The sequence below is a fragment of the Echeneis naucrates genome, chromosome 22 (genome assembly GCF_900963305.1).
Source record: "Echeneis naucrates chromosome 22, fEcheNa1.1, whole genome shotgun sequence".
Taxonomy (NCBI): Eukaryota; Metazoa; Chordata; class Actinopteri; order Carangiformes; family Echeneidae; genus Echeneis; species Echeneis naucrates.
The window spans coordinates 10,368,676-10,381,065 of record NC_042532.1 but is presented as its reverse complement, the minus strand read 5'-3'; the positions used below and the strand labels follow the sequence as shown (position 1 = coordinate 10,381,065).

At 38.7% G+C, this 12,390-nt stretch overlaps 1 protein-coding gene across 3 annotated transcripts; it reads right to left on the bottom strand.

The window, feature by feature from the left end:
* Positions 1-653: 653 nt before the first annotated feature.
* Positions 654-9,544, bottom strand: LOC115035718 (heterogeneous nuclear ribonucleoprotein Q-like). 3 transcript variants are annotated; one of them, XM_029493683.1, is made up of 12 exons: positions 9,421-9,544; positions 7,421-7,580; positions 6,352-6,470; positions 5,982-6,089; positions 5,701-5,814; positions 4,908-5,084; positions 4,579-4,714; positions 3,857-4,062; positions 3,586-3,735; positions 3,363-3,484; positions 2,935-3,260; positions 654-2,206 (listed from the first exon to the last, which is right to left on the bottom strand). In XM_029493683.1, exons 2-12 carry the CDS (start codon positions 7,566-7,568, stop codon positions 2,178-2,180), a joined length of 1,635 nt encoding a protein of 544 aa, XP_029349543.1. In that variant the 5' UTR covers positions 7,569-7,580; positions 9,421-9,544; the 3' UTR covers positions 654-2,177. The 3 variants fall into 3 exon arrangements, with proteins under 3 accessions (XP_029349543.1, XP_029349544.1, XP_029349545.1); XM_029493684.1 differs by having other exon boundaries at positions 654-2,203; XM_029493685.1 differs by lacking the exon at positions 7,421-7,580 and having other exon boundaries at positions 9,421-9,538.
* Between the last annotated feature and the right edge of the window lie 2,846 nt (positions 9,545-12,390).

Here is a 12,390-nt window from a genome sequence, read left to right as displayed (position 1 = left end):
TTCCTCCGCTCCGCCACTGCTGAGCGTTTGGTCCTGAAAGGAAATTTAACCAGCTGCGTTTATAGCAATAATTATTTGACAAATGTGCCATCTCCGACTTCAATGTGATAAAATCTCGACAGCTTAACTGTGGCGGTTCACTCTGAAGAAATAAAGTGCAATCGTGAGTGTCATTCATTGCTCTCGAGCTCGTGGAGGTGTTCCTAACGAAGGCTTTATTCCCCGCTCTACGTTCACACAAACAATGGAAAGCTAAGTTACCAAAGTGTTTTTTGGCTATTATTACCCTTATATTGACCATTGTATATTGACTTAAGAGATGATGCGTGATACATTAATTACTAATAAAAAAAAAAGTGTAATCAAGCAATAATCATTCTTTCCCTTTCAAGGTCTCATTCCTTTTCAAAATGTGTTTCACTTTCCAGCATAATTCTTTACGGTTTGATTTTTCTGGTGCTATTAAGTCATACTCAAAGTTAAAATGACAGCGGGAAAAAAGGAAATAATATAAACCACTCAAATAAGAAGCTATTTCAAAGTACCCAAAATCAGATTAAAAAATAGGTAGTTTGAACAATGGAACCAAACTGCCAATGAACACCACAGCATTTACATCTTGTGAGTATTTTATCCAAAGAGTAAGACACAGATAGAAATCAAAAACTTTATTACAAAAATAAGTTACACTCACCTCCATTTTACAGTATAAAACAATTTATTTGCAGGAATGCAAAAAATGTTGTTGGCCACCAACAATAGTTTAAAACTGCTAACATCTTTTTTTCAAAAGGTGGTTGTTATGATTTTATTGAGGGAGTTAACTGTATAGAAAACTGGGATTGATGAGCACAGTTTCCTTTTTGCTATACCTGGAAATAGAAATCATTCACTGCAGTATCCCTTCTACCAATATGTGACTATGATCCCTCACCAAATCGTAGCAGCTAACATTAGGCACACATGCTCACTGGCTGGGCAATATGGCAATTCAGTCATCTATCAAGGTTAACTTGAAAGATTTTCTACATAGTAGCTGTTCTGGGAGCTGGAAAGGGATCATTTAAGATTAACATGATTTGAAAGATAGAGCACTGGATTAGGTTGTTCAACATTATTCTGAAGTTGTCTGAAAATGTACTATCAATATAAAAACAAACCCACTGGAATAATACAGTGGCACAAAAGGGACACTGCAGGGCTTTATTTTGTTTTGTTTTTTTTGTTGTTTGTTTTTTTTTTGTTTTTTTTTAATCAAAGGCAGTTTGATGCCTGTGATATTGAAGCCTTTACAAAAGTAACATTTCTTCCAAAAAAACTATACAACCAGTAACTACATACTCTGAAGAAGCAAGGCGGCTAATTCAGTTCAAAATAGGATAAAAGCAAGGCTTGTTCAGACTCATCATATGAGATTGTTTTGCATGCCCAGTTTGACTGTTTGCAGTGTCAGAGCTGCAGCTAAAATGACTATATTACATTAAGTACATCGTTTTTGCGCTGCAGCTCTTGTGCATATTTTGTATGAAAACAAGCCCTGCTTTCATCAATATAGTTTCCCTATTTACAGTACAGGCCGGGTAGTTTAATCCTCTGTACTGAGGTAGTCAACCAACCCTTTAAAGACAAGTTCTGAAAAGAACCACTTTCCTGGAATGCCTGACTTATCCATGCCAGGTGGGTACACCCTAAAAACCTGCAAATGTTCTCTTTCAAACATCCAGATCAAACGATTAAGATTTACATGGATATTCCGACAATAAAAATTGCGATAAGCACAAAAATATACATTAGCATCAAGCTCCTTTGAGCCACTTCAAACCTAAGAACTTAAAAAAGTGCAAATTTTTTCAATAATTATTTTAAAAATGGTATGTTCAGGGAAAGGGAAGGGGTAGATTGTAAGGGCAATACATAAATCCCTGTATACCAGGGTTACGTACAAGCTCTGGGCAAAGAGGCATCGTAGAGTATTCAGAATCCTCCGCTTATCCTTTTTAAGGTGGCAGTTTCAGAAAAAACACAAAAGAAGAAAATAAAAATAAAACATGGAGGGGGTGATGCTTCCTCTGTAAGGCTGGAATATCATTGGACCTTTGTCGTGCTTTTTTGTTTCACCATCCATTGCAGCTTACGGTGTTAAGCCCACACGTCAAGTCAGTATCCACTGTGACAGGTCAGGACCGTCCTCGGCCTCGTTTCCCTGCTGGACCAAAAAGGGTAAAATAAAATTACTCTAACAAACCCATGTTAGATGCACTATGCCATCAGCATATTAATAAGTGTAGACTGAAGTTCTCCTACTTGTGTGTGAATCTGCCGGTCTACTTAAAAATATACTATGTTCTGAATGACCTTTGTCTGCTGGCAGCAACAAGCTGACTGGCTGCCCTGAAAGATGACACCTGTCAGGGATTAGTTATGAGGCCAATAAGCAGGTGTAACTCTTCATATCTAAAAGCAAGGTGAGGGCACTTTTTAGTGCAGTCCTTTGATCATAATTGGTGACATCAGCTCAAAACTGCCTGGGCCTCAATCACTGGTAGTCAGCATCAATATTTCCCCAAACTGTAGCTGCTTTTTGAATGTACTCCAGCCCAGCCAAACATGCCACTCCTCTGACCTTTGTGTTCTGATACTTGACCCTGGGCATTGAAAATGCACTGACACCAAAACTGAACCGTGTGTGTGTGTGTGTGTGTCTATATATATATATATATATATATATATATATATATATATATATATATATATAAATAAATAAATAAAAAACACAAAACCCCTCACTGACTCAGAGACACACGCAACTTCCTTTACTAATGAGCAGCAAAAGTCTGGAACAGCAAAGCTGAACTTTATTAGTCATCACTGTGTGACTAATCTGATTTTACTCATTTTGAAATTCAGTCTCTCAGTGAAATAAAGGTCATTTACCCCTGCTTGTTCCTGGACCTCCTCGCTGGGAGAAACCGAGCCGGCCCCTTGGTGTAATAGCACCTCTGCCTCTGGTCTGACTAGCACCGCCACGGACTCCTCCTCTCACTCCCCGCCCTCTCCCAGACCCTTGGAAGTCATCATAGCCGTAGTAAGGGTCATCATAGCCGCCACGGTAGTTGTGGTAATCGTATCCATAGTAATCATAATAGTCTTCATAGCCATAATAATCAGGAGGGTAGGAATAGCCTCCACGTCCACCTCGGCCTCTGCCTCTTGTGGGCGGCGGCATGTGAGGAGGTGCGTAGTAATAGTATTCATCATACCTGAAGGAGGATGATCAGATGCAATATTAATATGGCTTTGTATTTTATGTCAATATTTAAATTGGCTAAATGGTTGTGGGTTTAAGTCATATGTTTTCTTACATTTGTGTTTTAGCTGCTTGTCTCTGGGCTTTGCGCTCTTTCCTCTTCTGGTCTGGAGGCTTGGCAAAGACAATTTCAATATGCTCTCCTTCAAGGTCTTTGCCATTGAGATCAGCCAAAGCCTGTGAAATTTAAAACGACAAGGTTTGAAGATAAATTTTCCTGCAATGACATTGATTTTATCAACAATGTATGTCTTGTGTGACAATATTCTTTCCCATACCTTCACAGCACCATCTCTTTCCTCAAAGTGGATGAAGGCATAGTCTTTCAATTTTTTCACACGCTCCAACTTGCCAAACTGACTGAAGGCCTTTTCAAGTATCTCCTCAGTAACAGTGCTTGCTAAGTTCCTGACAAAAAGCACCTTGACCTGGGAAAAGCAAATCAAAGTTTTAGGTATCTTAGCAAAAAAAATTACAAATAGATGATAACAGAGAGAGAGAGAAAAAAAAAAAAAGGAACTGTGTATACATTTTTGCCCCATGCTTTACCTTGGCCATAACTTCTGGATCTGGATCCTCAATAGGATCGGCCCATTCCACGGTGACCACATTTCCCCACACTTTCACCTTGCCACTCATCAGCCGGCGACGGGCTTGAGCTGCTGTCTTGTGGTCTTCATACTCTAAGAAGCAAAAGCCCCTATTTTTCTTCTTGTCATCTGGCTGGTGGTACAATATGACATCATTTAGACCCTCTGCAGAAACAGAAGAGGAGAGGGGGAAATGGCAGATAGTTAAGTGGCTTTAGTAAAAAAAAATCCACTTGCATAACCATCAAACAAGAAATAATCTACTGTTAGAAAGTCTAAAATACAGTTGGATAAGAAAAACCATTTATATACTTTACATTGACAAAAGCAGAAAATAAGTTGATTGTTTCTCATTTAGAGATAACCAATCACGAGACCACCCCTCACCAAACAAAAAAAAAAAACAAAAAAAAAAAAAACAAAACTATGTTAGCTACGTTTAGTGCCCAGTCAGATCTTAGCGGTAAGCCATCATAGTAACATGAGTCACTCCAGCACAGTAATGAGGTCATCATTTGGACACAAATAGGAAGAAGAGAGGAGGAGGGGGGAAAAAAAAAAAAAAGCTTCACCCACTGATTTTTGCATCAAATCTCTGTGACAAGGTGAATCTATATTAAATGGCTGGTTATTAAGCTGGTGAACAAATGAAAAAAGCTCAGAAGTACAACAATGACTCACCTGTAACTTTTGCAAATTCTTCAACGATCTGCTCTTTTGTTTTACTCTTAGGGATGGAGCCAACAAACAGCCTATTATTGGCCACAGAGATGCACACACCGATATGTTTACCCGGCCGAATTTCATTGTTGTTGCACTGCAGAAGGATGAAGGATAGTTTAAGAAAAGGGATCACTCGCCAGCAAAAAAAAACAAACAAACAAAACAAAAAACCCAACCAAAAAAAAAAAACAAAAAAACAAAAACAACAACAACAGGAGACTCTAAAGATACAATAAAAACGCCATTAGACTAGCTCTTTCTAATTACAATTGCAGAAGAACACATACCAATTTGACAGCCTGCTGTGCAGCTTCTTTAGTGCAGAAAGTGACAAAGGCATAGCCTCTGTTCAAGCCACTGAGAGGATCCATCATCAGGCGCAAGTCCCAGATGGGGCCAGCTTTCTCAAACAGTGGAACCAGCTCATCCTCGAAAAGGTCTCTGGGGATTTTGCCTACAAATATCTGCCAGGTTGAGAGGAAAGATTAATTAGTAGAGAGAAACTCTTTAGTCTTAAACGTAAGCTGAGAGCAAGAGACAAATGACATTAACCCCTTTAAACCAAGCATCAGCAGCCACTACACTTCTAATTACCATAAGGTCACACTATCTGAAAGGTTCCAGCAGTTTCTTAAAGCTGAGAAGTTGTGCTTCACAGACAAGATAGGGTCATTATGGGAATTCCACTCATTCTGTTGCCAGAAGTCAGCAAATCGGCTCCTTTCCTGTTAACTGTTAATACACACTTGACATACTGTAAACTGCCAAATATTTTGACGGTTCTAAGTGTCCTAGAAAAATGGGCAAAAGTGTGTACTCACAGGACAATTCCTGGAGTTCTTATGGTTAAAGTAAGCAAAAAGTCCAAGTGGACAATAGAAATCTTTGGTGTTAAAGGGTTAAGGTAAAGGTATCCAGTCAGCTCTTAGCGGTAAACTCTCAGTGTAACAATAGTTACTACAGAAGACATTTCAGTTTCATCATTAGGATACCATCAATTTGAAAAGGTTAAATAACCTTAACATAGCAAATGAAAAACATACGCCGTTCTTGCAGCGTACAAAGTGAAGTTGTTTGTACCTCTGTACCAATGGTTGGCTGTGCCCCTGAGTGAGCAGACTCTGGTGGGGGACCCCCATACTTCCTCTGGCCTGTTGTCACATCAAGTGTGTAGCCAGTCCTCTCCAGCAAAGCCTGAACATTGGAAAACATGGCAAAAGGACTGTGTTTACTGAGCATTGAATGTCAGATATTGAAACTATATCTTGGCTAAAGATTTTTTATTTTTTTTTGAAGACAATGACACATTATTGTCGCGTAAAATCAGTCTCACTATCATCTTTAAACGTGTCAGTTCTCACTTTGATTTTGGCTTCATCTGGTCCTTTATTGGTGTCTGACACTTTGGTCCCTTGTTTCTCTCTCTGCCTGTACGTCTTCATCACACCACAAAGAAAGGCACTTTTGTTCTGAAATAGAAAATAAGTACCATCAAATAAGAATTACAATGTTAATATAGCAACAACCTGAAATTTATTTGCCCAACACAAAAAGAATAAGTTGTTATGCAAGGCTGCAAGTCCATCTTGCAGATAACTAAGAGGTGTTGTGCAATCACAGTTGAATCACATGACGCAGTTGTACACCACACTGCAAGAAGAAAAGTTAACCAGTTTGTGTTGAGGCTTCACAAATGAATCGAACAATACACCGACAATTCGATGTGTGTACCTGAACATGAGAGAGGTCGCTGTCCTTGAATTGCAAGAGGACTTGCAGAGCACCTTCCTCGTTGAATTCTTTCAGAGCCTCGATCGCTCGATCATCTAAGTCACTATGTGACACCAAACCTAGGGGAAGGAAGACAAAGAAAATGATGAGCTACCATGAGAAATGCAAATTCTCCTACCTGCTTTGCCATCCAGGGACAGAAATTACAGTACAGCTTAGAGGTAAAAATAATCATATGTGAGCCATTTAGTGTAACATATCTTTCCAATAGCATAATGAGTAAATAATAATACAATCAAGAGAGGAGTGGAACTAGCTTAATCTAATGGAGCTATACTGTGCAGTCAGGCTGCACTTAACTCTCCAACCAGCACATTTTTGCAGAACTAATCACAACAGATGTGACAGTGTAACTTGATATGCCAGTGCCCCTCTATACTGTGACTGGGAGTTTCAAATGAGTCTGTCTGCATTCTCCTCTGTGGAGGGGCCGTCACCTGTCCCAGGCAGCCACACACCAGACAGCTGCTTCCATTGTTTTTGCCTCAGTTCCATCTGGCTGAAAAGGCCAGACCAGTACTTTTCTAGATCTGACCAACCAAACAAGTCCTAACATGACCTCCAAAATTTTATCACTTGCCCCAGTATAAAACTCCAAAAAACTATTAAAAGTGTGTGATAAAAACTAACTGACAATGTACTTACACCTATTCATCCTTCTGCATTAATAACAGGGGATATAAAGAAATTTCAAAGAAATTAATGGAGGGATTGGACAGGATCACCAAGACACTCCCAGGACAAGACAATGCATTCATTAAGTAACTAGTTATCATGCAACCATGTTGGAAATGCAAATGCTGCAATCATGTACACATTTTCACAGGAGTAATATGTAATTTAATATTTTGTAGCACTGCAGTACCCATTTTGGTAGGAAACCACAAAAAGTTGCTTCAGGATCCCAATTCCCCCATTCAAAAAGGTGATAAAATGACAGTACATGCAAGAAACTGTTAAACATAAAAATTTGCATATTGAATATGCAAGTATATTCATCGTGCCTTACCTGCTATGTAAATTTCATCTAGTTTTTCAGCAACTTTCTGTGGTAAACCAGCCTCTAATAAAGTCTGGAAGTGCTCAGAATGGGTAACTGCAGCAGAGGTGTCCATTGGTTCTTCTGGACCATTTCCATTAATATGTTCTGTGGCCATGTCTCCAGAAATCTGTGTAAATGCAATGAGCCAAATTAATCTTTGGTCAAGGGAAATACTTGGGATGTGTCAGAAGAATGCAAAATCGCAGACATGTCAAATCTTTTTTTTTTTTTTTTTTTTTTTTTTTAATTAAAAAAAAATGGTTTGACCATTCATTATCTTGACTCAAGTGGTTGTCACATTGCTTAGCATAAATTTTTTTTTTTTTTTAAGGGAGTGGTACAGTGTGCAAAAACAAGTTATAGTGGTTATGTAGTCCTTGTGTGCTCCTCTAGAGTTAATTGACTTCATCCATCCTGACTTAACACTTGCAGCTATCAACAGTCCCGAAGTAGGTGCCCAAAATCCTGTATTTAGGCAAATGACACAGATGTTTCAATATTGTACGCTAGACTGGAAATGCACATTCCAAATCCACCACAAAAATCAATTAAATGACATGTTGTAAGAAGAGTGAAACTACAAAGTTTGTGTCCATGTGGCAGTGGTTAGGTCTGGGTTCAGAAGTTTGTGCAAATGGAGCCAAGCTCACTTGCTAACGCCTGCATCTCAGCCCTCTTGATCGCTGCTGGTGCAGATGCCTTGTTTGCTTTGGTCTCAAAATTACATGTTAGCTTACCTTCTCAGTGCTGACTTCAGCAGAGGCTAGATAGCTGATACACGTGCTCCATCTAAGAGTGAGCCCCGGTTTCCGGTGGCTGACCAATGACTAAGTTTTCACCCTTTAGCATTTTGTTTATGGACACCATAGGAGCACTGTGACGATAAGGTATATACTATAGCCATCAAGCCATGACAAACTAAACGATTACTTCATTATTGTTCGGATAGATGCTGAGGCCACAACTCTTACAGGGCAGCAAAATAACTATCTCTGGTAGCATTACAGACTCCGACTGAGCTGGACTCAGCGAAACGTGGTTGTCAAATTTGTATTTTGGTCTAATGTTAACTCTGCAAACGTTACTCTTGGCTAACACATGCTAAAAGGTAATGTCCAATCGATACCACCTAGTGCTTGCAAATCAGTCACGTTACATTGCTAAGCACGTGCTTTTCTCTTTGGTTAAAACACTTCTACAACGTTAGATTTGCCCATCTAGCAAATATTAAAATAAACCAACACATTTCAAGTTGTAGTGTTAATAAATGTGTAACAATTAATTATTATATCCAACGTTTCTGCCAGCGTTTGAATTAGCGGGGAGGGACTGACTCGCACACGTTGAGGCTAGCTAGCTAGCTAGCTAGCAGGCTAGTTTGCACTGCTAATGTTACAGCAGCCTAGCTAACTAAGGATCTTCATCGGGACAATAACATGACGCATTAGTTCGCATTTTCTACGAATGCATCTGCGTTTATTGTTTTGGTAGACAAGAAGAATGTCATCTGGTGAAGTGGTAGCGACGGATCGCCAATTCTTGGTTAAATAAGTGGCTTTAGCCAGCTAGCTGTTCCTAGCGTACAATGACAATGAGCATGTCAATTCCACGATCTGTCAAAATAGGCTAGCTCGGGCTAGCATGCTAATTAGAACGGAATTTCAGCGAGGCCATTGTTATATCGTCATTTGTCGGCACAGACTTCACAAATTAACAAAGTGCGACTTTCAAAATTTAATTAGAGCAATCGAGGCCTTGAGAGCTAGAGATGTAGCCTGCTAGATGCGTGGTTTGTCAACGTGCCGCCACATAGGAAGAGTCCATTTTCAAAAAGCCGGTCTGGAGAAGTCGTTCCCAGCCACCACCAGTTTCCACATTGTTTGAAACAGCACCGCACGATTCACACTTTTTTTTAAACAAACAATGAAGCCATAAACAACGTGACCGATTAGTTGCATTCGCCCTACCTGCCGCTGGCTCACCAACGTGTATAGTGTTGATTATTTAGGAAGATAAATGTGATATTTAAAAGACAGAAAAAGTGTAAAACTCCCGGCACTGGTCCGGCTTCAGTCATTCACTCTTGATGATGTAAAATGGCTGCCACGTTCACGCCTCGAGTTTTGTCTCGTCGATGGGGTTTCTTGGACAGCCCTGCACGGGCTTGCCTTGTATGCATTTTACAGTAGAGCAGCAGGTCATTCACTGCATCCATCACCATTACAGCCGCTCTGCTTAGGGGACACATCCCATAAGAAAGAAACACACCGTTACACAAACCGATCGGACCACACCAGCCACACACAACTCATACACAGCTGGATCATTATTAGATTACAGAAGAAAAAAAAAAAAAATATATATATATATATATATATATATATTCTACGAGCAAGCTGTTTTAATGCTTCACAAATAATTCAATAATATTCAAATGCAATCACTAATAAACCACAACAATGACAATATATACATATATATATACTTTAATCTTGATCAGTATTCCTCCATTAATGTTTTCAAATGTCCACGTGTTTGAATTTATAAGTACACATGCTGGACCAGCTCTACACACCTTAGAGTAAAAGGCTGTGGCAGCCAGAGGAGCACACTGCCTGGCTGGTGATAGGGAAGTATGTCCCATTTTCCACCACACTGTGTCACTCTTCTCGTGTGTTTCACAGATTTTCATGTTGTGAAACGAACAAAAGAATACCAGAAGATATTGTGTGTTTGTGTGGGAGAAGATAATTTGGTCTAGTGAACAAATAGATAGGGGACAAAGGTCAACACGACTGAGGTCTTCTTTTTTTATGTGGGACAAAAATTTATGAGCTTTAGTGATTTTGTAGAAGGCTTTCAGAACATCATGAGAATGAACAGTTGATTTTCTCATCACGCTTGTATCCCAAATTGAGTTTGGTTTTTAAGCTTGTGTTTGTTGAAGAAAATCTATATTAAACTATTATTACAAATGACTATGAACCAAGTTGCTTGTTACATGAATTTATAAAAAAAATTTTGTTGTTGTTGTGAGTTTGTCAGTTTTAAAACTGTAAAGAAAAGGGTTATTACATGCCAAATTGGTGGCTTCTTAAATTACGATGTGTGGGTTTTCAGATTTTGGACTATTAAGGGTTAATGCAGTGTTAATTCTTGAATTATTTGCCTGCCAGTGCCCGTGCTGTGACAGCACAATGCAGTATATAATTTTAGAATTGGGTTATCTGCTATCTTCATCACAGCAGTGAATAAGGGCCTTGAAGTTTGGCTCATGGCTGAGGTACTAAAATTTTAGCAGGTAAGTGACTCCAACAACCCCTACAGTTACAGAACAATAACAGCTGGATAAAAATGGCTGGAAGCGTTTGAGAAATGAGTTATGCAGGTGGTCAGGTATAGAGCTACAGTTTGATTTCCTTTATATTTTGGCACTTTTTCTCCACCAATAAATATGTTTTATAGTGTGGAATGTTGCAAAGTTGTGTTGCAAGATAACTTGCCTACCTCTCAAATAAACAAAATTACATTTAAAACAGAGGTATTTTTAAAATGCAGCAGGACAGTAAATTACTCCCAAGACAAATCTTGCATTTCACCTCTCCAGGTGGAATTCATAATAATGTCTACTCTGAATTTATGGGAAAAATGTTTACTACTCATGCCTCCCTGGATTTCTCTGAGAATATAACTTTAACAGGCAGATATTTTCCGTCAGAAACATGTTTGTATTTAAGCACCTTTGCATTCAGCTCTAAAACTAATAGACAGTAAGTGCCAATACTGTTAAAGTGGCCTTTTTCTGCTGTTTGCTTATAAAACAAACTTTGACTGTGGAACAAAACATTATTTTGCTGGAAAGGTAACTAATGATACAGTTTCTGAAGTCAATATGTCCATGGAGGAACGTTTTCTAAGGTATAGATGAGGGGAAAATGTGACAAAACATTTGACAAACCTTATTTCAAGGGATAAAAATAACCTAGAACCTCAGTTGAGTGTTATTTACATAAAATTACCTCTTTAACCCAGACAAAATAAAGCATTCCATAGTGTTAAAATTTTGTTAACAACACATCATCATTATCAAGGTCATATTTATTTCTTCATTGCAGATCTCTCATGCCACCACGTGGAGGGAGTGTCTCTGTGTGTCCTTATCAATCAAATGGCCCTTGGTCACTTAAGTAGAACCCTCACTTTCAGTCTTGTGTTTCTTTTTTGAAATGCACAAGCCTAATGTCAGAGATGCAAGAGCATGTCTGTGTGCATGGATGCTAAATTTTTTACCATTGTCTTGATGCTTTGCTTTTGATGTAAAAAATGTCTTAGAATAATCTGAAGGAAAAAACAGCATTATATAGACATGGCAAATAAAATTAACTGAATTAACAGATCCAAATGTTTGACTGTGGTCAACTAATTTTTGTTTTTTGTTTGTTTGTTTGTTTGTTGGTTGGATATGTTATATAGGAGTTTATTTAAAATACAGATGGCTGGAAGAGTAATGACATAATAAACTGGTGTGGTACTGATTTCTTACACTGGGGCCAAAGTGTGGCATTTTAAACTTTAGGAGTTAAGCACACATGACTGTTAAGTTTAATAACCATTTCCTCTGGGAAATGAAATGCCAATTTCTACCAATAAGGAATTTACAATGAGGAAAACCGGACCTTTTGATGTGGCTTCCATGTGCTGGTTTGTTTCAGCTGCTTTAAATTATTTCATTTAATACCTTCAGGCAGCCCTTGGTTTTGCTGTGTTAAAGTAGGAAAGAGTCTGTAATTGATGGGTCTCATACAAATTTTTCAGTCATCAATCTTATTCCTATTACTTCAGTGAATATTGGAGTTGCATGGAGACCTAGAGCAACACAAATCTCAGCTAACTACTTCTCTCATGTGTCGAAGACATATCGGTTGCCTTCATAGTGA

Coding starts and splice junctions, on each gene's coding strand:
- LOC115035718 (XM_029493683.1), bottom strand. CDS start 7,568: ATGGCCACAGAACATATTAATGGAAATGGTCCAGAAGAACCAATGGAC. Junction 6,090..6,351: donor GCGACCTCTCTCATGTTCAG/GTACACACATCG, acceptor TTTCTATTTCAG/AACAAAAGTGCCTTTCTTTG. Junction 4,063..4,578: donor AGAATTTGCAAAAGTTACAG/GTGAGTCATTGT, acceptor CTGTTTCTGCAG/AGGGTCTAAATGATGTCATA.